The following is a 27,351-nucleotide window of genomic DNA, read 5'->3' on the forward strand; positions in this document are numbered from 1 at the left end:
CTACCTACCTCATGTGTTTTATGGTAATAGCCAAGAAAAAAAAATTTTATGTTGCATGAAAGACACATATAGCAAAGTTTCTTATACAATGGATGTGTATAGAGACCAACACTGGACCACAACACCCATGAAATAGGCTTACATTACACATGTACCATAACCCATATGTGAAGTCATACAATTGTATGTTTGCAATGTACCAAACGAATGCATTTTTGCTAAAATATTGTTCAGTTAATATTTCCAGAAAAATCAGAGTAGTGCATGAACATGAAACACAATGACATGGCACTGAGCTTTTCAGTTGAAGACCAGTCTTTCCTTGTTGTTCACATATTTGGCTGTCGCCTATCCAAGGCAACTTACAACATTTCACATGCAGTTGGTTACATTTCTTTTTGCTGGAGCACAGACAGGTGAAGTCACACAGTGTCATCAGCAGGGTTTGAACCTACAGCGTCAAGGTTTGAAGTCCAGATCCTTAACCACTATGCCCCACTGCCTGTCATTCATTGGTGAAGACACCTGTCTTCAATTCAAAAGCTCCTATTTAAATCTATCTATCTATCTATCTATCTATCTATCTATCTATCTATCTATCTATCTATCTATCTATCTATCTATCTATCTATCTATCTATCTATCTATCTATCTATCTATCTATCTATCTATCCTCCATCTAAAATTGAGGAGCATTTTCCCTCTTGAAGCTTTGCAATCATCTATGCACTATTTTAAAATTCAGGAGAGTCCCTCTTGAAGTTTCACGATCATCTATCCACCATATAAAATTGAAGAGCTGGTGGAGGGGTCTACCCTTTTCCGTACTTACTCTCAGTGATCAGGGGCTTAACCATACTAATCATTAAATAATTTTCCACCATTTTAACACTCTTAGCAATGAGGCCCACACATCCCTTTACCCAGCCACACCTGCCATGCTGTGAGATCTCAAGGGGCTCCTAGGCCTCCTGGGAGATACATTCATCCCAGCGAGCCCTGGGTCTTCTTTGGGGTTTCCTCCCAGCAAGTCGTGCCTGTAAAACCACAACAGGGAGGCATCTGGGAGGCATCCATATCAGATGCCCGAACCACCTCAATTGGCTCCTCTTGATGCAGAGAATTGGTAGCTCTACTCCAAGCCTCTCCCAGATGTCTGTGCTTCTCACCCTGTCTCTAAGGAAGAGCCCACCTACCCCATGGAGAGAGCTAAATTTGGCCACTTGTACCTGCAATGTCATTCTTTCGGTTATAACCCAAAACTCATGATGATAGGTGAGGGTAGGGACATAGATTGACTGGTAAATGAAAGGTTCAACTTCTGACTCTGCTCCTTCTTCATCACTACGGATCGGTATAGTGACTGCATAACTGTGCTTGCTGCCCCCATCCATCTGTCATTTTCACCATCCCTTTTCCCCTCCTTTGTGAATAAAATGTCGAGGTTCTTAAACTCCTCCACTTGAGGCAGTAACTCACCTCACACTTAGAGAGGACAGTCCACCTATTTCCTACTGAGGACCCTGGCATCAGATATGGAGATGCTGATCCTTATCCCTGACCCTTTACATATAAATCTAGTTTGGTAATTAAGTATATTACAGAACAAAGCCATGGGGCTGGGAGCAATATATCAGGGGGCTACAGCCTCTGATGCCCCCCCCATACCCCCCCCCCCATCCTGATGCCACTGGGATGGTGGTACCATGTGGCAAAAGGAAAGGAAATAGGGATCAATATTTTGTAACATTAATGTGGCACAGAGTTATTTTCACAATATCATGTATTTTCAGATATTATGGTAAAATAAAGAAAAAAAAATTAAAATGAAAATAAAAGTAGATAAAAGTAAATTTAAAAAATTAAAACAAAAAACAGATCAGTAGGTTTAGATTTTCATCAGTTTGCAGACTACAGGAACGTTTGTCTAACTGTCACTAAACTTAATCCATTGTTCAGCAGAGATATAGCCAGCTCAGTAATTGTAAGATGTACAGTTTCTATCGTTTCATTTTCAAACATCCTTTTCAAACACTGTGATTTGTCAAAAACAACATCATGTCCAGGTATGTAAAGTGTCGAGAAAGAGTTTATTTTCAAAAAGGATGTGTCACTGCTGTAGAAGTGACAGGTAAGTTGTAATCAACAAAATTCAACTACCTGATAAGCAAGATGAAGCTTTTTTACTCATGACCCATTTATAGGATGGTTCATATGGTGTTTCAAATAATGGTTTTCTTGATCAGCACAAACGACTTTAGAAATATTACGTATGAGGGGCATTGCAAAAGTCCTTAGCCTTTCATGAAAAAAATAAAAATTAAGACAAAAACTTTTTTCCCCAACTAAAGCTCATTTATTGGTGACTTCAACACGCACTGATGCACTTTTTCATACGCTTGATCCATTTGTCAAAGCAAGAAGCAGAATCACCTTGAGTTAAACACCCAAGTTCCTCATTCACCTTATCAAATCATTTCTTCACTTGTCACTAAAACTCTTCAATGCAAAGGTTTTTTAAATTTTGGGGAACAAACAGAAAGCACAAGGTGAATAAGGAGGGGGTTCAACCAACTGGATGCCAGATTTCTCCAAAGGTTCAATGGTCAGCTTTTTTATTGTCTGCCGGTATATGTTGAATAAATGACTTCTTCAGAATAAGATGGGGGGGGCCACTTCCACTTCTCTCACTATCCCCATTCTTACCACTTGTCATGACTTTCTGTGGCTAATTTTTTTTCTAAACTCAGGAAAGAAATTCATGCATTCATGCAGTAGGAGAAGTACAATGTTCTGGAATGGCCGTCACAGTCCCCTGACTTGAATATTATCGAAAATCTATGGGATGATTTGAAGCAGGCTGTCCGTGCTCGGCAGCCATCAAATTTAACTAAACTGGAGAGATTTTGTATGGAAGAATGGTCAAAAATACCTTTATCCAGAATCCAGACACTCATCAAAGGCAATAGGAGGTGTCTAGAGGCTGTTATATTTGCAAAAGGAGGCTCAACTAAGCATTGATGTAATATCTATGTTGTGGGTGCCCAAATTTATGCACCTGTCTAATTTTGCTATGATACATATTGCATATTTTCTGTTAATCCAATAAACTTAATGTCACTGCTGAAATACTACTGTCTCCATAAGGCATGTCATATATTAAAAGGAAGTTGCTACTTTGAAAGCTCAGCCAATGATAAACAAAAATCCAAAGAATTTAGAGGGGTTCCCAAACGTTTTCATATGACTGTAACAACAAAACAAGATAAAAACTAATGGCCGAGAGGGCAGAAAAAAAAAGTTAGGCTGGGATAGAAAACAAAATCTGCAGGGGTTTCAAGGCCAGAAGACCACCCAGGCCCCACTGGGCATTCTACCTAACATTAATGTTCCTGAATCAGTCCTCTTAGTTTCCATGCTTCTGATGAAGTTGGTCTAATGGACAGATGAGACGTCGTCTCAGGGGCTGCATGATGGCTTAATCAGGTGGTGGTGGACCTACTCAAATACAGTAAGCTCAGCATCTTGATTTAAGTGAGGCTTTCTGGCTAAACGCACTTCATGGAATACCATCAGGTGTGGGATTTGAACCTAGGACCGTGTATGTGAGAGACAGCCATGCTAACCACTCTGCCATCATTGAAATAAATAACAGTCTGCTTTTATTACTTGGACATCACCGTAAAGTTTTCAAAGATTTCAAAATATATTACAATTAGGAGTTTGAATTAAATGTAAGCTTTCATAGATGAAGTCCCAGTGAATATATAAATATTTTAGTAAACACTCTCCTTTTTATATTTTGTGCTCTTTTGCCCCTATAGAAGGGAAGGTGTTTTGGTGCCCAATCTTGTGCGGTATTGTGTGGAGGAGATAGACAGAAGGGGTCTGGAAGAAGTAGGTATCTATCGAATCTCCGGAATTGCCACAGAAATCCAAGCACTGAGGACAGCCTTCAATACAAGTAAGGAATAAAACTTGAACAGTTCTATCAGTTTCCTAAATTTTCAGAAATATTAAGTATAAAGTTGCTGACATGTAAAACATTCATCCATGCAGATCTGCAAGATGCTATTAGTCGACTGAAGACTGTTGATGTGAACGCTGTGTCTGGAACCTTGAAACTGTACTTCCGGGAGCTTCCGGAGCCACTGATTCCACCAGAGTTCTTCCAACCGCTGGCTCGTGGACTTGGTCAGTAATCAGTTCTCTTGGTACTAAACACTTGGAGAAATAGCAGCCTAGGCAGTGGTGTGTTCATCCAATTTAGCCTTCTTCTCATCTTACAAGGATTTTCAATCAGTGGCTTGTCACATGTTTACTACAGGTCAGGTCAGGTCATGTTGGGGAGCATGCATTGGTAGAGTGCGTTGCCGCACCCACCACACGACAAAACAGCTCGAGATCTTGGTTGGCAACCCCCCAGATAAACAAGTGATTCAGTCCCACCCACTGGAGGTGACCCTCTATCTGCCGCAGCCAGGTGTTACATGGGCATTCCCTTGACCTGGTCCAGCCATTCGGGTCCTCAACAATGACGATCCTGTGAGTCAGATCACCCTCAGGGAGTCACGCCACATGGCCATAATGCTGTAACTGACGCTCCTTTGCAATGCAGGTAATGTGCCTCATTTGGAAATCCATGAGCAACCACTCATTTGACACAAAATCAAACCAGCGTTACCCAAGGATTCTCCAAGGAGACACAGTACAAAAGGAGTGCAGTCTTCGTCTCAGGTCACTGGATAGCGTCCATGTCTTGCAACCATATACCAAGACTTTTTGCATAGGTATCAGGAGGGCCACACACCCCTTTCCAGCAACTTCATGACCCTCCATGCTCTCCCAATCTGTCTACTGACTTCATAGGAAGAATAACCAGAGACATGAATGTCATTGCTGAGGCAAGTAAACCTCTTGACAAGATTTACTGCATAACATATTTATTTGGATACTAAGAAGCTGCTTTAGAGATGCATGTTTTATGCCAAAGCAAAACCAAGATGAAACATTAAAATTAAAATGTATGTATGATAGGGTACGATGCTGTAATTGCATGAAGAGCTTTATTATTACTATTAAATAAATTGTTTGTCATATAAAAAACAAAAGAAATAATCTTTAATTTACCACTTTTCTGAAATTAATATCATATTAAGATGTTTGAGAGCAAACTGATAAATAGCAAATTTCCTGTTAACTTTTTATTTCTTTTTGTAATTGTAACACAAGCATGTTATGTCACAAAAATATATATATTTTAATGTTGCCACTTTGCACTTAAATCATGTAAACCCCTTATGGAGCAACACTTAATACCTCAGAATGACAAAGAGAAAACATGATTTTCAAAATTTTTGCAAATTTACTAAAAAAAAAAAATAATAAGGGGGGGGGGGGGAATCTGCCATGTTTAAGGAGACCATTGGTGGACAGCTATTTTCAGGTCTCTATAAAGATGTTCAATTGAATTCCAGTCCAGAACCTGGCTGGGCCACACAAGGACATTCCCAGAATTGACCCTAAAGCATTCCTGTGTATCTTTGGTTTGAGCTTAGGGTCATTATCCTTTTGGAAGGTGAACTGTCATACCAGCCTGAGGTCCATAGTGATCTGGAGCTGGTTTTCATTAAGCATATCTCTGTGCTTTGCTCTGTTTCGCTTTCTTTCACCTCTGCCCAGTCTCATAGTTCCAACAACAGTTGTATTGCACTTGTGATGAGCGGTTTCTGCTTTCCTCCAGACATGACACTTAGAACTGAGGCCAAATAGTTCAATCTTGATTTCATCAGACCAGAGAATCTTGTTTTTCACGGTCTGAGAGCACTATAGGTGCCTTTTTGCAACCTTTAAGAGGGCTTCCATCTGTCTTTTACTTAGGAGAGACTTCCATCTGGACAATTGGTCACAAAGTCCAGATCCATGGAGTGTTGCAGTGATGGTTGTCATTATGGAAGTTTCTTCTGTCTCCACACAGGTTCTCTGGAGCTCTACCAGAGTGACAATTGGACTCCTGGTCACCTCTCTACTCTTACAATTGCTCAGTTTGGCCAGGTAGCCAGCTCGTGGTTGTTCCAAATGTCTTCCATTTAAGAGCTATGTAGGCTGCTGTGCTCATTAGAACGTTCAATGCTGAAGGAATTCATTTGCTGCCTTCCATAGATCTGTGCCTTAACACAATCCTGTCTCTAAACTCTGCTGGCAGTTCCTTTGACCTCATGGTTTGGTTTTGTTCTGAAACACATTGTCATCTTTAGGATCTTCTATAGACAGGTGCAAACAACTGAACTGTCAACAGGTGGTCCCCAAACAAGGTGTAGAGACATCTCAATGACATCAAAAAATGAGATTCACCAGAGCCAAAATTCAAATGTCATAGCAAAAGGTCTGAATACTTGTGTCTATGTGATATTTCTTTTTTTTATTTTAATAAATTTGCAACATTTTCTAAAATCTTGTTTTCACTTTGTCATTCTAGGGTTTTGTGTTTTTTTTGATGTTGGATTAATTAATTGAAATATTTTTATCATAAGGTTGTAACATAACAAAATGTAAAAATATAAAGTTAAGTCTCCTGACACTTTTTGAGTCCACTTTATATAGCATTTTCTATAGTGAAGATTGTGCCAAGGCACTATACAAGTACAGCACTGATGTACAATTATTTAAGCATGTATCTCATACAGCTGTGATTTAGCAATCAAACATACAATCAACTTTTTATGTAGTGCTTTATGTTAACCCCCCTGCACCTGAACTATTAATTACATTACTATTTATTTACATACTGTGGAATATGTAAGACAAATTTCAACAGGTTTCTCACCCTCTGCCCAAAGTAATTTCACAATGGTACATTGTTCAACAATGGTGCAATCACACAGCCGAGCGTCCATGTTCATTTCAGTTTGGCTTCAACTAGATTAACAATAGAGCAATGCACAGTGCTTGTTAAAGCTACCCATAAGCCATAGCGAGAGTGTTATATTGCGTTAGCCTCTTTACATTGCAGATACCGCAAAATTTTAAAATTGCCTTTACATTTTGATTTACCCTCATATAAATCCATAAGCTTTATTAAGTAGTAATACACAACCAAATTATTATATACTGATGTGGTGACCCTTTCGGTGAATCCTTAGCCAACAGTGGGATTTGCTTTAGGGGATAAACAGAGATAAAGAATGGGATAGTGTGCAAAATGGATTTAGGAGCCTGCCACACGGATGGCAATGTATACTAAAATATAAATCTTCAAGAAAGTAGGGGTCTGGAGAGCATTAACTATTAACATGTTTATTTGATTCTGAGGTGCCATCAATTCTTTAAAGCACTCCAGATTTAGATAACTCTTCAGAAAAATGTCAATGCCAACAACAGCATCACGGTGTGCACTTCTGGCAAATATCCCAGCTACTCCACAAGTGACATGCAGAGAGACTGCTCAGCATATCCTTTCTTGAAAACTCCATCTATTAATTTTCTAAACCACTTATCCAGTTCACATTCATAGAGAGCGGATGTCTGTAAGAAATTTCTATAAAGCCAAGAAAAGTATTTGAAGGAAATAAAATGGTTGTAAAGCTAGAACCTTTAGCCAGTCAAGTGACGGTAGTAGCCTGGTGGCTGCTTCCCTGCCAAGGCAAACATACTTTTGTCAGTTTGTATAGATAAGGTCACAGTTTTATCCCAGAACCAATATGGAACCTGATATTTTATATTACTTTCTTATTAACATGCACTCTTTATATTAGCAATTTTAAAATGTATGCCCATATTTTTCAGTCCTGTTAATACTACATTACAATGAGCTGCCTCACAGCCACTCAGATCATAGAACAGGCATCTGCAGTGAATGCCAGCCAGGTTATATTATGAAGCATCTGTTTCCCACAGATCCGGTTCTAGAAGCTGTAACATGATTGGTTAAATACAATGTATTAACACAATGAGCATCTATTGAACAAATGAGGCCAAATTATTTAATACAGACTTTGGAATATGGCAGTGGAACATTTCAATATCAGAAATAATTACAGCTAGTAAGAATGAGAAGACTGCAGGAGAGACAGAAACATTTGGTGTTTATGGAGTCCTCTTCTGCCCACATTCTCTCCTCTACACAATCTGTGTAGCCTTCTCAATCCCCTGCAGCACCATTTGTTTTTAGAGGACAGAAACAAAATAATCCATTAGCCACACATCCAGGCTCAGAACTTTGAAGCCAATGAACATGGCCATCGTCATTTTATACACTTGATCTTGAGGGGCAGGCAGAGCACTTGCACATGACAGAAAGAAGACAAGGGGAAGACCCAATACTGCACCCTGCAATGTGTAGCACCTGAAAATAATATAAAAATAACATCTTTTTCTGTCAATTAGAAGTTGCTGACAAAGAAAAAAAGGAATGTTCCATGATTGACCTGCTGCAAGAGATCCCAGATGCAAACCGCAACACATTTCTGTTTCTGGTTCAACATCTCAAGAGGTAAAAATGAAAAATGTCTTCCAAAAAGTATCAAACAGGCATGTTATTAAAAAAAAAAACATTAAGGATACAGTAATAAGGACCTTTTCATAGCTCCTTGAGACTCAGTTGAAACAGTATGAAGTTGGTACATTAGCCCTTGGTCTGTGTGAGGTTTTGTTCATGTACTCCACTTTTTCTCCCACATCCATAAATATGTATAACAGGTAAAGTACTTAATGTTATTGGTATGTGTAAGTTTGCCCTGAATTATGCTGGCACCATTTCCAGAGTTGGCCACTATATTGCACCCAGTGCTGATCTGAATAGGCTCTAGGGAGGTGTAAATAGAATGAAAAACATTTGGCATTTTGGCAATTCTTAAGTTTTCGTTACCTAATTAATATAATGGTAAATATGGCACAAAGAGACATTAGATCACAGTCCTCAGTTAGGTTAAAAAAACAGCAAAAAGTTCGGCAGAAAGATGCCATAAAGTTTCTGAGAACTGAGACCTACAGCTCAAAAGTAAAGGTATTTTTGTTCACAGAGAAGAAGAATAAAGTTTAAAGGTAATGGACATAAAACATAGAAATTAGAGTAGTTGTTCATCTCTTTAGATAATTAAAGAGGCATGAGCAGATGAAATGTGACAAGTAAGAAGAGAAGATAAATATTGGGCATGCAGGAGAGAAGTGCAGAACAAAAGAGGAGCAGAAGTACGGCAGCATCTAATTATGCGTGCAGTATGTCATCTTAAGGCTTTTTCTTTTGATGACAACAATTTGTAATACTTAAAATATGTTGTTTTGTATGATACCTAGGAAAAAAGTTAACTACTAAGTTTATTATGAATATATTTCCCTTATATGTATTAAATTGGACTTTTGTTTAACAAATCTGTTTCCTAATTTTCATTATGGACAGGGGATAATAATTGTGAACACAAGTCTTGTTATGTCAATAAACATATCTACAAATCCTAATACGAGCACAGTAGGGCCATGGTCTACTCCTTCAACCTCAGTAATTAAATGTACATTTGGAAAAATCTGATGTATCCAGCACATGACTATTCCTATATAAAGTTGTTATTTTAATAGTAGAATAGCGCAGTTGAATATTGTGTAAGTACATTAGAATATTAGAAAGATTGTGACAAGAACAGATCATTCATCCTGACATCCTTTTCACGTAAATTGTCCAAAATAACATTAAGTACAGATATGAAGGTCTGTTAAGTCCTACTCTCCAGCATACTACTTGGTAATTTATTTCATGTGTCTATGGTTCTTTATGTGAAGAAAAAAATTCTAAAGCCTATGTGAAATCTGCCCTTGCCAAGTTTCTGATCACATCCCTGTGTTTTTATACTGAAATTATTTTTAAAGTAACAACTGGGATCTATGGTCACCCCTTAATCTCCATTTGCTTAAACTGAAAAAAAGTTCAACTCCATCAGTCTTTCCCGTAGCTCATACCTCTTAGTTCCAGAATCAGCCTAGTCCCTCTGCTCTGGTCTTTCTCTAATGCTGCTATATTTCTGAGGTAATTTGGAGACCAAAACTGTACACAATTCTCCTAATGAAGCCTCATTATTGTTTTATAATTTAAGAATAGCTCCATTGACGTGTTCTCTGCAAATTGTGATATGTAATCTAAAATTCTGTTAGTTTTCTTGATCACTTCTACACACTGTCAGAGTGTAGATAGTGATCAGTCCTCTATGACTCCTATAGCCTTCTCATGAGGTGTACTTTCAAGTTTTAAACCTCCCATTTTGTGTTCAAATCTAACATTTCTACTTCTTACAACTTTACCTTTACTTACATTACATTTAATCTGCCACAGGTCTGTCCAATTGTAACAATTTAGCTGATTCTACAATATCTGCCCTTCTACCTAGTTCGGTATCATCTGCAAAGTTAAACAGTTTAACTTCTTGTCCAGACCATGATTGCATATTAAAAAGGGAAAAATAACCCCTTGCCTCCTCCGTTTGAGCTAATTTTGTATCCACCACTCCCTGAGTTCCCACTTCTTTTAATTTGATGACTAACCTTTCATGTGGTTCCTGATCAAAAGCCTTCTGAAAATTAAGAAATATTATCTTGTGCACCTCTGTTATCATCTGCTTTTATTGCTTCCTCATTGAATTCCAGCATTTTAGTGAAATTCAACTTTCCTCATCTGAATCTATGTTGTGTATTTCATATACTCCTGTTATAGGTATATCTTATATGAAATGCTATTTAAGAATCATATTTTGCTGAAAAATATATATTTCTCCTTCCCTACTTGTGCTACAGTTGGAACACAAATGTGCACAACATACAAACTGACAAATGAATAAATAAATGCATTATTTTTGTAGAATAAAATTACTGGAGTGATTTTGTTCAAAAGACAACTGGCTTTTTTGTTTTAAAATAATCAAATATGTACCAAATTTTATTCAGATTGGGAGATTTATTTTTAATTTATCACATTTGCATATTTACATCCTGACATACAGACACACATTCCGACAGTCATCACTCCAAAAGCAAGTAAACTACATATATAATATACAGTACTATATGCACACTTAGATATCACTGGCAAGATAAAGTATGTGAACACTTTTAAAACAATCAAATATGTACCAAATGTTATTCAGATTGGGTGATTTATTTTTAATTTATCACATTCGCATATTTACATCCTGACATACAGACACACATTCCGACAGTCATCACTCCAAAAGCAAGTAAACTACATATATAATATACAGTATTATATGCACACTTAGATATCACTGGCAAGATAAAGTATGTGAACACTTTTAAAATAATCACATTTCTGAATAAATTTCTCTAAAAATATGGGTTTGTCTTTATCTAATAAGTTACAGTAATGACCTGAACGTAATCTGTTTAACTAATAACACACAAATTATTGTATTGTTCTTTACATATTGAACACATCATTCAGACGTTCATGGGTTTAGGTTGGAAAAAGTATTTGGACCATTAGGCTGATGACTTCAACAAAAGCTAATTGGAGTCAGAAAGATAGCAAACCTATAGCCCAACCAATGAAAGAAGGAAAGGCTCAAACATTTTCAGTTTGTTGGTAGCAAGCGGCATTTGATGATGTGAAGTACGCCTCGCAAAAAAGAGATCTCAGAAGATCTATGATCAAGAATTGTTGATTTGCATAAAGTTGGAGGGGGATGCAAAGTAATTTCAAAGTGTTTAGGTATTTGCCAGTCCACAGTTAGACAAACTGTCTATAAATGGAAAGGATTTAGAGCTATTGTTCTCCTTAGAAGTGGATGCCAGCAATGATGACTCAAAAAGACACAATGCAAAGTGCTCAATATTGAGAAAAAAAATGAAGGAGTAACAGCCAAAGGCTTGAAGAACTCATTCAAACAGGTTAACATCTCTGTTCATGCGTCTACCACATTCAAAGCATTAAACTGGCATATTAAGGAGAAAACCACTGCACACCTGAAGTTTACCAAAGACCATCTTGATATTCCACAGAGTTACTGGGAAAATATTTTGAAAACTTATTAAACTAAAGATAAATATGCAGCAGTACATTTGACACCCCGTGTCAACATGAAAATATCATTGCAACATTGAAGAACAGTGAAGGACGCATCAGGATTTGGGGCTGCTTTGCTGCTTCAGGGCCTGGAAAGCTTGCCCTCATTGAGGGGAAACTGAATTCCCAACTTCATCAAGGCATGTTGCAGCATAATGTCTGGGTGGTTGTCCATCAGATGAAGCTCAATAGAAGTTGGGTGATGCAGCAGGACAATAACCCTAAACATAAACCTACTACGTAATAGATTCAGGAAATGAAAATCTGCTTTTTGGATTAGTCTGGTCATAGTTCAGACCTTAACCCAACAGTGATGCTGTGAAATAACCTCTAGAGAGCTGTTCACACCAGACACCCTAAGAATATGGTTGAACAACAGCAGATTGTGAATGTTTGATGACTCTGTTCAATAAACACATAAAAGATTATAATGGCTTGTGTGTTATTAGCTTAAGCATATTGTTATTTGTTTGTCTATACTTGTGACTTAGATGAAGAATAGATCACATTTTATGATCAATTAATAATACAGAAAGCCAGGTAATTCGAAAGGGTTCACTTTTTCTTGCCACTGTATGTATGTATATATAAAATATGTGTGTGTGTGTGTGTGTAAACATTTTAAATGAATGTGTGCGTGTGTATATATAAACATAGGAGACATGAAGACATCAAGTTGTGGACCCAGCAGCAGAAAACACTAATTAATTGCTAGTGACAAAAAAAAATATTTCTGCAAAATGTAGTGGATGGGCTAGTAGTCATAATTATCATAGCCTAGTGGCTGCTTGTCTCCAGATGATTCTGCATTCTTCTGCAGATGGTTCCAACATGGATATTGTCCTCCTGTGGAGGTGGCATTTTATGAGGACCGACTGAAAGTTGTGAAACTGCAGCAGTGGAGCAGAATTGACATCAATTCTCTTCATGGTTATCCTCCTCCACTCTAGAAACACCAGAAGACCATTCAGGGACTGTGCACCACCCTTAACCTTCTGCCTGCAATTCGTTACAGAAGACACCATAAGGATCTCTTTTGATTTTGGTATTTGACAGTATACTATTAAATAAGAATATTTAATTAGATCTTTACACTTACTTGGCAAATGTCCATCCATCCATCTATACGTTGACTCACCCACTCTCGTTGAGAGTTGCTAGGGCCAGAGTCTTTCCTGGAAGCACAGGGATGTGTCACTTAAAGTCTGAAGTCATGAAAGGAGGACAACATTATAATTTCATGTTGCAGTAACCAATCTTTCATCTTCACCCAGAGTGTCAGAGAAGAAGGATGTGAACAAGATGACCATCCACAACCTTGCCACAGTATTTGGTCCCAGTCTATTACGCCCCCCAAAGGATTCCCAGTCGGATGCAGTGGATATCTCACAGGAAGTGGTAGTGCAGGTAAATGCATCATCCTCATTTTCTCAGAACTTACATCTTTATGCAAGTGGAAACTGTCTCTTGTTCAATAAAAAAACAAGAGAACCTTCTAACAGTGTACTGAAATTCTAAGAATGTCATCATTGTGCTTATTTCTGATGTGCTGATGTCATCCTTGTGAATGAAAGATAAACTGCTCAGAGTTTTGTTAACTGAGGCGTGAGAGTTAATTTAAAGATATATTTTGCTCTTAAAAACTTTGCTTTTGGTTGCTGCTAAGGAGTCTTACAGGAATTTTTAAACATTATTTTTTTCCTTTTAGAAGTATTTCTTTGCTTTTTTCATCCTGTCACAGAAGCAAAAGCAATTGAATGTTTGGAGAAGCATTTGTAAAAGTTACTTGTTACTTATATTTGTTCTTGTTATTTATATTCAAACTGGCATCAGTGAGGCAGGGCGGTAGTTGACACCAGCATCTATGTAAGTAAATAACTGGCATTGTATCGACAAATAATTAAAAGTAACTGTACAATGATTCCTTACTGGGAAAAAGGTCAAGGCATATAATAATAATCACTTGTACAGTCAAGCATTAATGCTAGTAGAAAAGCGAGGGAACACGCGTTCAAAAGAAAGCATTTTATGTACAGGTAGGCAGCTGACTTCAAAGTGGTAAAGAGAAGTTCTCCACAGTATATAGGGAGGCGGGCAGCGTTAAGACGCTGATCAGGCACAAGCATTTGTAGCAACAGACAAGACAATATGAAATGAACTAGTAGTGGTTATTCAATATGTAAATTTTTCTTAGTAAGAAGGAATAATAATAATAATAATAATTCTTTATTTATTTGTCACATACATAGTTATACAGGACAACACACAGTGAAATGCATCTTTCCACATGCCCCTTGGGGTCAGAGCGCAGGGTCAGCCATGGTACAGCGCCCCTGGAGCAATTGAAGGTTAAGGGCCTTGCTCAAGGGCCCAGCAGAGTAGCATCTCTTTCTTTTGGCAGTGACAGGGATTCGAACCGGCAACCTTCGGGAAGCCAGCGCATATCCTTAGCCTCAGAGCCACCACTCCGCCCCTATCTATCTATTGGATTGAACAGTTCTTACCACTCCAGAAAGCAGAGTGTAAGGGTTCATTAATACAAAGGAATATAAACAGTGTGAGTGGAGAGCTCTTAAGTAAGGAATAAGAGGGGCACAAAGTTAGGAGAACATGCAGGGAACAGTAAAGTATACCTCATAGAAAGACAAAAGAGCAGACAGTTTTACCTTCTTCTTCCTGTTCTTATTCTTCTCCATCTTTTCCCACTTCCATGTGGATGAACTTGATCATCTTTCTCAAAACAGCTCAGTCCTGCACCCCCTCGTCAGTCAAACCCTTTTCTTTCAGATTTTCTTAACTTTATCCATCCACCTGTGCTTTTGTCTCCCTTACTTTCTCTTTCCCTATACTTCCATTCCCATTACTCTTTTCACATATATCCATTGTCTGTCCTCCTCACATGTGTATACCACTTAAACCTACTTCCTTGTACTTTCTTAGATCTGTCCCATTTTTGTCGTACCTCTGATTGTCTCATCTCATATTCTGTCCTTTTTTGTAACTCCATACATCCGTTTCAACATTCTCATATCTGCCACATCTAACTTCTTCTCCTGAGTTCCCTTTACTGTCCATGTCCCAGCTACATACACCATTGTTGGTCTTACTATAGTCTTAAAAATCTTACCTTTAATGTTCACCTTAATTTTTTGATCACACAATACTCCTGATAACTTCTTCAATTGTTCTATTCACACTGCACTCACTGGGTTATCACTGCTTCTTGTTTTCCATCTTGGGCTGCCACTGATCCAAGGTATTTAAATGTATCCACTCTTTTCAATAGTTCTCCCTGCAAGCTAACTTCTGACTTCATAACCTCATAAATTCTGTCTACCTTCTACCTCATATATTGTTTTCCTCTTATTTATCCTCTATCTTCCAAAGCCCTTCTCCATTCTTCCAACTTCCTCTCCACTTTCTGTTTTCTGGTGCTACACAACACAATGTCATTAGCGAAAGGCATGTACCAGGGGAATTGGTCTTTTATCCCATCACTCAACACATCCACAACCTGATAAAAGAGCTAAGAACTTTAATAAGATCCCAAGTGCAGACCTACTCTAACTGGGATTTTGTCTGTTACCCCAACACTGCTTTTGACCTGAGTCCTCACTCCCGCATATATATCCAGGACAATCCTCATATACTTCTCTGATCATCCTTTCACTCTCATGCACCTCTTTATGTGTCACTCTATCATAAATCCTCTCCAGATCAATAAACGCCATATGCAAACCTTTCTGTTTTTCTCTATGCTTCTCTATTAGCTGTCTCAATGCAAAGACTGCATCAGTTGTTCCTCTACATGACATAAAACCAAACTGCTCTTTCCCTTTTGGTGGTCTCTTCCCTAAGCCTTCTCTCTATAGCCCTTTCTCAATTTTTCATTGTGCATGACATCACATTTATTGCTTTATAACTTCCACAATCCTGAATAATTCCCTTCTCATTATAAACAGGCACAACCATACTGTTCCTCCTGTTTATAGATCTTCTGCATTAGATCCCACAACACATCAACTGCTTCTTCTCCTAAACTCTTCTAAACCTCTGCTAGAATTTCATCCAGTCCTGTTGTGTTTCCATTTTTCATTCTTTCGAAAGCCTCCTTTGCTTTCCTCCCTTCTTATTCTTAGTACTAGTTCTTTATACTAAACTTCATCCCCAAATACTACCCTTGGATTTTCTTCATTCAACAGCTTTTCTAAGTACCTCTTCCATTTATTCTTGATCCTATCACGTTCACACAAAAAAACACCTCGCTCATCTTTCATCTGCTATATCTGACTAAAATCCTTTCCAGCCTTTTTCCTAGTCTTTGCTATTCTAAAAATCATTATTTCTCTCTTTCTTGTTTCCAATTTTTCATGCACCTTCTTCAAGCGTGTGCCTTGTCTGTTGCCACTGCCCTCTTTGCCTCCTTGATTGTCTGCATAACATTTCACAGTCTTCCCCAACCCCCCCAATTGGTGCCATGTCTTATACGCATCCTTCTTAGGCTTTATCACATCCTGCACCATTCCTCATTGCCTACAGATGGGCTCCTCCCTATTGTCCTACCCAACACCTCTTCACACACTCTTAATACAACTTTTCTTCTCACTCCTCTCCTCCCCACTGTGAAATGACTGCACTTCATTTTGAACTTTCTCCCTAAACTTGTTCCTAAACCTTTCTTCTTTTAATCTCCATCACTTTATCCTTGATTCTGCTTACTCTAGTTTTAGCCTCCTTATAATTCTGATCTCCCAGTCCATAATCACTGTTTTGTGCTGCACCAACACACATTCCTTATTTTTGACCTCACAATTGTTTATCTGTTTCAAATGAGTTCTTCTACATATTGGAGAGGCTATTTGGCTTTTCTTTCTTCCACTGTTGTAAGTCACAAGCTGATTTACTTTCTTTCCAAAAAATATGTTAACTATTACAAATCAGTTGCAGCTTAATGTTCAATCCTCACCCCTTCCCGATTTGTTGCAGAAAGAGGATTTCCAGAAGTTATAGGATAGAGAATCTAGAGATTTCCAACTTAAAGCTATGACTAATTTTCCCAAATAGAACAATCTCTGCTGGAAAGGGGAAAGAAAATGGGCAGAAGAATCCAAAGGAAAGAAAATCTGAGGAGTAAATGGGATATTATAGGAGAGGACAGAAGAAAGAAACTGCAACACAGACCGCCAAAAAGCTGAAACTTTAGAACATGTGTAATACATATGTAAAAAGTATCTGAGCTTTTAAAAGAGTGAAAGAACAAATGAGGATCATTTACAAGGCCCATAACAAACTGTTTATAGGGAGTGATATACAGGGTGTGCTCAAATTTCAATTTTGTGTGCTGATGATTGGATATGAAGAGGCAAAAGTGAAGTCCTTAAAAATCACGTCCCATTCAAGAGTAGCAGACAGAGGTAAATCACATTCCCAGACCAACTGAATGGGCAAAGACTTGAAGAAAGCCTTACGTAAAAGGCATAAGAAGCAGATATTCCATATTATTATAAAGGTTATTTAAATTTGATTCTTTCAATGTTGATTTAGAATTGTTCCAAATCACTCAAAATCATCAAAGCCTAAAATTAACACTTCCTTAGCCTAAAATGGACTTGAATAAATGCACAAAAAAATCATACTTCATGCTGTTTCATTGTGGTTTATCTCTATTGCACAATGTTATAATATAAAATGTATTATTGTTATTATTAGCAGTAGTAGTAGTATATGCAATTTGAAAATAGCATTGTTTTTTTTTTTTAAATGTAAGGTTTTGGTGTGATAAAAATGCAGGGTTGTCAATTTATTTACAGAGTTATTGTCACATGTATACAATGTAATGAAATTCCTAATTCCTGTTTGACCAATGTGAAGAAGACTACTACTGTCCTTGTCCAGTGGCCCGACCTTCATTCTATTGGTTATTTATATTACAAGGGGGCTCCGCCCCCTGCTCGGTTCGCTCGCCTACCCCCGGCATTTTGAACCCCTGCCTGCTGGGCAGCCATAGTTTCAGACGCGCGTTGTAGGAGCTTGCGTTGTTTTGAACCCGTGCTTGCGCTGCTTCTGCGGTTTGAGACGCGTGTTGTAGGTGTATATCCGTCAGTCAAGCTTGTTCGGTTTGAACCCGTGCTTGCTTTGCCTCCGCAGTTTCAGACGGTGGGTCGCGTTCGGCGTTTTGTACGATCCCAAGCAGCACATTATTCCTAACTTCACTCCTCAGTAGTACCACGCACAATATGGCAGTGACGCCTGCGCCTTCACTACGCAGTAGTGCCACTCACAATATGGCGGCACCTTTGCCTTTCGTACTTTCCCGCTCCTTCCGACACGCGATGTAGGCGCCTGCACCTTCCGGGTCTGCCTCCGCTGTGTGGTATGGACGTTTAACTGTCGTTTTTTCTGCTTTTATATTCTGTATCTCGCTGTGCATGTGTTTCGTGCCTAGGTTTTTTTGAAGCTCTTGCATTCCAGGTTTCATCATCTGTAACCTGCTCTCCATGTGTTTGGCCCCGTTCTTTAACCTCCTTATGACGTTTTACTTTGTTTCCTACTCTGTCTTTTATTTCTGACCTCGCTTTATCCTGCTTGCGGCATGTCAGATGGTTCGTAATCTCTCCCGTTTCACTCTGGGGAGGGGGGCTTTGTGTGGCGCCTGCGCACTATGTCTCCTCCGTCCACGGGCAGGTCCCTGCGTCCATATCCGGTTTACCATTCTCGGTTAGTAATATGGATAGGGAAAATACTCTGTAAATGAAGAACAGTCAAGAGTCACCATTAGTAATGAAATTCTAGATTTTATTACAGGCTTGAAGGAATCGGCCAAGTGCACTCTATCAGTTCACTGTAGCTAACTGAAATGGCAAAGTGATAATCTTAGATAGATAGATAGATAGATAGATAGATAGATAGATAGATAGATAGATAGATAGATAGATAGATAGATAGATAGATAGATAGATAGATAGATAGATAGATAGATAGATAGATAGATAGATAGATAGATAGATAGATAGATAGATAGATAGATAGATAGATAGATAGATAGATAGATACTTTATTAATCCCAGGGGGAAATTCACATATTCCAGCAGCAAAAATATTAAATTAAAGAGTAATTAAAAAAAAAAAAAAAAAATGCAGATAAAAAACAGACAATAACTTGAATAATGTTCAACGTTTACCCCCTCTGGTGGAATTGAAGAGTCGCATAGTTTGGGGGAGGAATGATCTTCTCAGTCTGTCAGTGGAGCAGGACAGTGACAGCAGTCTGTCACTGAAACTGCTCCTCTGTCTGGAGATGACACTGTTTAATGGATGTAGTGGATTCTCCATAATTGATAGGAGCCTGCTGAGTGCCCGTTGCTCTGCTACGGATGTCAGACCGTCCAGCTCTATGCCAACAATAGAGCCTGCCTTCCTCACCAGTTTGTCCAGGCGTGAGGCGTCCTTCTTCTTAATGCTGCCTCCCCAGCACACCACTGCGTAGAAGAGGGCACTCGCCACAACCATCTGATAGAACATCTGCAGCATCTTACTGCAGATGTTGAAGGATGCCAGTCTTCTAAGGAAGTACAGGCGGCTCTGTTCTTTCTTGTTTAGATAATCAGAGTAGGTTAATTTACATAACACAGCTTAAGAAGCATTTTGGTTTCTTCTAATCATAATATAGATAAATGGTAAATGATTTAAAGGTTCCAAGATAGTTAAGCAGATTATAAGTCTTTGACACACATATATTTTCCTTTAAAGAGTAGATACTTATCTATACATTCTTAAAAATAAAATGTATTAATTATAATTATCTCATTTTTCCTAGGTAAATGTTCAGGCCAAGAACACTCATAAATTCATATTGTATACAGTATAATGGAATATCACAAAATGATAGGTAGTGGTGGGTAAAATGGTTGTGTTTCCATTCACATATAGTTTTGTGAAACTGATGCTAAACTTCATTTCATGTGCAATTTCGTAACTGTGAAACTCACAAAAAGGGGTGGTTTGTAGTTTTAAAAGTTTTTTGGGTGGTTGAAAGAAAGGAACTTTGCTCCAACACTGTGCAATCTTTTTGGACTCATATATTTCTTAGAAATGGGTCTCAGTGAGTCTGTCTTTCTGAAATTCAACATGACAAAACACAATACACAGAGAGAAAAATTGCATACTCTTAGACAAAAGCTGCAATCCATCAAGACAATAAAAATTATTAGCCAAATTAGTTGAGAAGAAAACACTTTACATGTGGTCTTTGATGAGATCCCACTTTGGCTGGTAGAAAGCTTATTAAAGGTGTCCTCCCATCAGCCCCAGTGCTCCCTTGCTACCGGACGGGAATTGTAGTCCCTGCTTTGGCAGTGGTTTTTGGGTTGCACCCCACCCCACTACTCTCCCTGACACCCCATATCGCCTGTATTTTAAGTTGGCCTGACGACAATGCCCATGCAAAAGTCTGTCAACAAACAAAGCAGATAACTGAACCATATATAAAGTCTTTTATAAAGATATACCTGGGATTAAGCCCTAATTGTCAATGATGCTTTGGTAATATTCTAAATTAACACATTTTGGCTGAAGATGTACAAGTATATGCTTGAGTTGTAATTGCGATGGACTGGTGTCCTATCCAGGGCTTTCCTATCATACGTCAGTGCTACCAGGATAGGTGATTACCCCTGACAACCCTGAGTGACATTAAGCAAGTTTGAAAAATATGTTTATTACATGGGACTCATTTAGAACTGATGTGACATTAGACTCAAAGACAACGGATTATCACAAACTTCTCTGCTCTCTAAGTTTTTCTTTTGACTGTTCCCCTCCCGAAAATTACAAGAGGTTGATATGTTCTAAAAAGCTCTTTCTCTGTTCTTCTGCAGGTCCAAGTGGTGTTTTACTACTTGCAGTCTAACAACCTCCCAGCTCCCCAGACAAGGAGGAAGACTTACACCGAATCTGAGGAGACTTGAGATGCTTGTAATTCTGTTGAATGTACTTTTGGCTTCTCTAAATATGTATACAGTATGTATATAAAGTCTATTCATTTGTAACTTAATGTATTTTTAAAAAAGCAAAAAAAAAAATTGAATTGAGTCTGATTCAAGTTTACTTTTTAAATCAAACGTGAATTACTGGTTCTTGGTTTCTAGATCAAAGGGTTTAGAAGACCTACCCTAATTCTAGGTGTACACTCTGCATCCAAGTCATACACTGAGCTCAGATGAGTCTTATAAATTGGACTAATGAAACTGTGATTTTAACACGTAGCTTTTCCAATGAGGAACATTCACTGAATTTAAAGAGCACACTTGAACATCCTGTGGGGCTCATTTATAAAACTTTGGGCAGAATTGATTGTGAAAATATGTGCACACCAGAAAACAAGAAAATAAGTATACTAAGACAAAAATCCTAAAACCTGGGGTACACGCATTTCTATGCAATTACCTTTATAATTCACAATCATCTTGTTAATGTGCGTTCGTGAATGTGCCTCGATGCTAATCAACGCCGTACATGTGCAATCACAATGCTGCAGACGTTCATTGGCTGGTCGACCAGCCGCAATCCTGATGCGTCAAGACCCCACCACCTACATTCAAGAGCATACCTATGCTCTGCAACTGAATGCACAAGATCATGCACGGCATTATAACACCTCTCCTCAGCAATCTGGCAGAGGCGTAAGGTGTCAGCATCTGAGCGGGTAGCTACTATCACCTGGCACATGTAATGACATGATTGCTGATACAATAAATAGTACAGAACATATGAAAAACTGAGTGTCCAGCCAATTATCATATCAGCAAGCTAGCCACCACATACAGCACCATCACCATCGTCTGCTAAAACTAGTTTGCCTCAAAATAAGTGAATCATATGTTGACCAAGTCCACAGAGGCTTGATGTTTGGCAGTCTCATCTTAGCATCTCAGACGACTTGTGCTTTAATGGAATGTATCAGCTTACGTTTAACAAAAGCAACTTCATACTCGCTAGGTTCCCTTATTACAATATGTGTGCAGTAAAGTGATCTGATGAGAAATTGGCTTTGAGAAGTGACAACAGATAGCTGATTTCAGTGCAAATATACAGTACTGGCCCTCTTAAAAGGGAGCTCAAATAGTCTGTGTATCATATTCATCGTTTTTGAGTTATAATGTGTGCCACGTCAAGGCACATGATAATAACAACTCAATGATACGAATTATTATGTGTGTGAGTTGTCATTTGTCTGTATTTCCCTGCTTTATTGAGGGTGTTGTCATTTCCCAGTTTCTCTGAAATGTTGCATACATGTGGGTTAGAGTTGCTGTAAAGATATGCAAGCTTTTTGGTCGAGTTTCTTTTTATAGATCCCAATCGTTGTGTCAGAAGTTCCGTACTCACATTTCAAACCAATTTTTGTGCAAGTTTTATAAATAAGGTTCCTTGCGTGGCCCTGTTGGTACATGTCCAGGTAGGCTCATTTTTCTAACTCAACTTGAATCTTAGTGACTTTTAAAGTCTCTATATTTACTTTATAAAATATTTTTATTCTGCAAATTAGGGTTATTAATAAAAGTGTTTTAACGAGCAGTCAGTTTAGACCATGTATTACATGTGCTGTGCACTTTTACAGGTTGATCCTCCTGTTTTTACAGTCATTAAATGGATGATGGTCTTAACTACTGAAATCTTTAAGCATTTATTTTGGTACTTTAGTGATGAGGATTATGGACTTTATCAGTTAATAATAACCAAGTACTAACCATTGCCACTTTGAAGACTGTAGAGAACCTAACTAATAGATACCCCAAGGGGTAGACCCAGGTTTTCCACCTTTAGCCCAAGGTGTGCGTGTGTGACTGTCATGTACTGCTGGGTTGGTTCCCACCTTGCATCTAATACTGTCGAAATGTGCTCAATAACCTGAAATGATGCTAAGGTTAGTGGTAAATTGCTAGAGGTTAAAATAAAAGTTTACATTACCAAACATTGAGTTATACAAAAAGGGCTTTTTCAGGGAACAAGTAATGGGTTAACCACTTACAGCTTTTCTGCAACAATGAAAGCTCATGAAGTCTTGACAGTTTCTGCAAGTGTCCTAACTGTTTTTGATTACTTACTAACCCTCTGTCTGTACAAAAGCAGTGTTGGAACTGTGAATTCCAAATTCACAATGCCAGTTCAGGATGGGACGAATACTTTTATTGGCATGTGCATGGAGTAAACACAGTACCAGGAAGGAGATGACTGAATTACAGCTGTTAATTACACTTCTCAAATACACTGTTAATTACAGGAATACATGATTAGTGGCCATTTCTCGTGTCCTTTTACAAATTACTGATAAACATACGCAAGGAGTGAAGCTTATACTGTTTTTTCTTAATGATACTTGACCTTGGCCAAGAGTAGCAGTGCGACTGGGTCACAGATCAAGAGGATTTAATTAAAATGCTTTCTAAGAATGCTAAGAGTAAATACCAACAAGTTAACAGGAATAGAAGTCATACAATTAATTTAATTATCAAATCAAAATATAAAAAATTTGACAAACAAGAGGAGACTATCCAGACTATCAAGCCCATTTGTTTAACTAATAGCTAAGCTGTCCCAATATCTCACCCAAATTCTACTTAAAGGTTGTCAAGCTTTTGGCTACATGTCTTGTTAGTTTATTCTAGAGGCCCACAACTCTTTTAATTAATAAAGTGCTTCCTGGCTTCAGTTTTAAATGAACTTCCCCTTAATTTTCACTGATGTTGAGTGTGTGATTCACCCTTAAGCTGAAAGAATCTAGCTGGATTTGCTTTATCGAAGCCTTTAAGGATTTTGATTACCTGGATGAGGTCCCCACACAGCTTTTTTCGCTCGAGACTAAACAGGTTTAATTCTCTGAGTCTGTCACAGTAGGACATGTTCTTAAGTCCCATCATGCACTTGGTTGCTCTCCTCTGCACAGCTTCAAGTGCTGCTATGTCTTTCTTGTAGCATGGAGACCAGAACTGCACACAATACTCCAGATGCAGTCTTACAAGTGCATTATATAATTTCAGCATATCGTCCCTTGACTTAAATTCAACAGTTTGTATGATATAACCTAATGTTTTATTTGGTTTTTTAATTACTTCTCTATATTGCTTTGTTGATGAAAATCAACAGTTAATTGTGAAAATCATATTTAATAGTAAAAATCAACTCTCACAGGACAAACTATGTTTTCTTGAAAATATTGAAAGAAAACCCAGAGTATGTGGAGAAAACACACACACACAAACAATGAAAGGTGCTGGATTAGACTCACCACATTGGATCTGTGTTGCAGCAGAGCTAACCATTGCACCACCTACACTATTATTTGAATTCTTTTAAAAAAAATTAAAAAATTGAATGCTCCATTTTAATGAGTGAAATGTGATTACAGAGGAATTATAACTACAAATGTTGAACAACAGTGGAATTTTAAAATTGTTTCACTCTGTAAGTCGATGCAAAAAATGTTTTGAAATTCGAATGATCTTTTAAATAATCATTTCACGTTTCTTACCAAGAAGCTAACAAAATATATAGTGCTTTCCTGTAGGGAACACTGTTCAAAGATGTTTTCTGATTATAGCACGGAGAAATGGTTTATCTTTCTACCACAGATCTAGGATCACAGCTTCAATTCCTTGTCATCGCCAGTGTAAAACCTGCCCATCCATAGTTACAGAGCATCCAGAAAGTATTCACAGCGCATCACTTTTTCCACATTTTGTTATGTTACAGCCTTATTCCAAAATGGATTAAATTCATTTTTTCCTCAGAATTCTACACACAACACCCCATAATGACAACGTGAAAAAAGTTTACTTGAGATTTTTGCAAATTTATTAAAAATAAAAAAATTGAGAAAGCACATGTACATAAGTATTCACAGCCTTTGCCATGAAGCTCAAAATTGAGCTCAGGTGCATCCTGTTTCCCCTGATCATCCTTGAGATGTTTCTGCAGCTTAATTGGAGTCCACCTGTGGTAAATTCAGTTGACAGGACATGATTTGGAAAGGCACACACCTGTCTATATAAGGTCCCACAGTTGACAGTTCACATCAGAGCACAAACCAAGCATGAAGTCAAAGGAATTGTCTGTAGACCTCCAAGACAGGATTGTCTCGAGTCACAAATCTGGGGAAGGTTACAGAAAAATTTCTGCTGCTTTGAAGGTCCCAATGAGCACAGTGGCCTCCATCATCCGTAAGTGGAAGAAGTTCGAAACCACCAGGACTCTTCCTAGAGCTGGCCGGCCATCTAAACTTTAGTGATCGGGGGAGAAGGGCCTTAGTCAGGGAGGTGACCAAGAACCCAATGGTCACTCTGTCAGAGCTCCAGAGGTCCTCTGTGGAGAGAGGAGAACCTTCCAGAAGGACAACCATCTCTGCAGCAATCCACCAATCAGGCCTGTATGGTAGAGTGGCCAGACGGAAGCCACTCCTTAGTAAAAGCACATGGCAGCCCACCTGGAGTTTGCCAAAAGGTACCTGAAGGACTCTCAGACCATGAGAAAGAAAATTCTCTGGTCTGATGAGACAAAGATTGAACTCTTTGGTGTGAATGCCAGGTGTCACGTTTGGAGGAAACCAGGCACCGCTCATCACCAGGCCGATACCATCCCTACAGTGAAGCATGGTGGTGGCAGCATCATGCTGTGGGGATGTTTTTCAGCGGCAGAGACTGGGAGACTAGTCAGGATAAAGGGAAAGATGACTGCAGCAATGTACAGAGACATCCTGGATGAAAACCTGCTCCAGAGTGCTCTTGACCTCAGACTGGGGTGATGATTCATCTTTCAGCAGGACAACGACCCTAAGCACACAGCCAAGATATCAAAGGAGTGGCTTCAGGACAACTCTGTGAATGTCCTTGAGTGGCCCAGCCAGAGCCCAGACTTGAATCTGATTGAACATCTCTGGAGAGATCTTAAAATGTCTGGTAAGCTGATTTATGTTTTCTATTTTATAATAATAACTTGTATCATGGTCATGGGGTGCAGAGACATGTTGCATGCTAGTTGAAGATGCAAGTAAGAATTTTACTGTACTCTGTACATGAAACAACTCCTACTACTTCACTATAATTCACTGTTTACCCAAGGTCTGTGAAACATAGAGCAGGCCACCTCATTTAGATATGTTTGCCTATCAAAACAAACAAAAAATATATCTATATTTATGTGCATTTCAATGGGTAAATTTAACATAATAAGAAGACTTATAATAAAATTCAACTTAATAAAGTAATGACTTGGCAAAAATGTGAAATGTGCAATTTTTTCCCTGTCCTGGACGGCAATTCAATGAGAATATGAGTGACACAACTTAACTGAATTCAACACATGAACCGCCGCACTGAAGCCATTCTGGCATTCTTTTTGAGATAACATATTAGATTTGTCATCTAAAGTAGGAACACTTCCACTGGAGTGCGGGTTGTTTATTGTTATCTTGCAAGAATTGGGTTCTTTCAGATTCTGGTGTTAAGTTGTGGATGCAGGCAGTTTGACAGGCCAATTTAACACCAGAATTATCTCAAAATAAATTTCAGATACCTTAAAATGCAGCTCACTTTTTCAGATATCTGAAATCCATTTTAAATGTCTACAAATAAGTTCATCTAAATTTATCTCAAAATGTATTTGATATGTCGTAAATTATAGAGTATTTCAGATATCTAAGAGTGACTAGGGTGTCATTTTAAAAATGGCGTACAATGCACCTAAGAAATCATAAAATGTATTTAGATATTTCAAAATGAACATTTTTTGTTTGTTTGTTTTAACAATACATTTCAAGATATCTTAAAATGCATTTTGACATATCTCTAAATGTTAATCCATCTTGTCATACTGCTAGGGCGGCCAAGTCTTCCCGGCACTGCATAACAGTCTAATCCCCATGCCAGATCAACTCTCTTCAAGGAATATTCCACCCAAAAATGTTTTTTTTTTTTAAACATGTTAGTCACCTCATGTAGTTAGAAATCATGGCTGAGAAAAAGTTTTAATCTCATGTTTTAAAGCTGAACAGAAATAAAGCTTCTGATAGAAAGGGAGCCTAGGGTGACCAATGCTGTAAAACTACAAACAATGTTAAAAACGTCCATAGAAAGAAGAAAAGAATTAATCTCATCTGCCTCTTCTCTTTACTCATTGGCCAAGAATTCTGTCTTCAATTCAAAAGTTCAGTATTGTGGGAATAGGTTTACTATTTATAATGTGCTTGGTTTATTTGGAAGAATCTATTCAACAATATTTTTAGCAAAAAAAGC

The 27,351-nt window shown here is 38.2% G+C and overlaps 1 protein-coding gene across 2 annotated transcripts in view; it reads left to right on the plus strand.

The window, feature by feature from the left end:
• Positions 1-21,157, plus strand: part of si:dkey-33c9.6 (active breakpoint cluster region-related protein) — a 191,962-nt gene extending 170,805 nt beyond the window's left edge. For both annotated transcript variants that reach the window (XM_051924339.1, XM_028798470.2), the window contains exons 20-24: positions 3,825-3,964; positions 4,060-4,194; positions 8,386-8,491; positions 13,339-13,471; positions 20,941-21,157. In XM_051924339.1, coding sequence (XP_051780299.1) covers positions 3,825-3,964; positions 4,060-4,194; positions 8,386-8,491; positions 13,339-13,471; positions 20,941-21,030 — 604 coding nt within the window. In that variant the 3' untranslated portion in view covers positions 21,031-21,157. The remainder of the gene's footprint in view (positions 1-3,824; positions 3,965-4,059; positions 4,195-8,385; positions 8,492-13,338; positions 13,472-20,940) is intronic.
• The last annotated feature ends 6,194 nt before the right edge of the window (positions 21,158-27,351 follow it).

The sequence above is a fragment of the Erpetoichthys calabaricus genome, chromosome 3 (genome assembly GCF_900747795.2).
Source record: "Erpetoichthys calabaricus chromosome 3, fErpCal1.3, whole genome shotgun sequence".
Classification (NCBI taxonomy): Eukaryota; Metazoa; Chordata; class Cladistia; order Polypteriformes; family Polypteridae; genus Erpetoichthys; species Erpetoichthys calabaricus.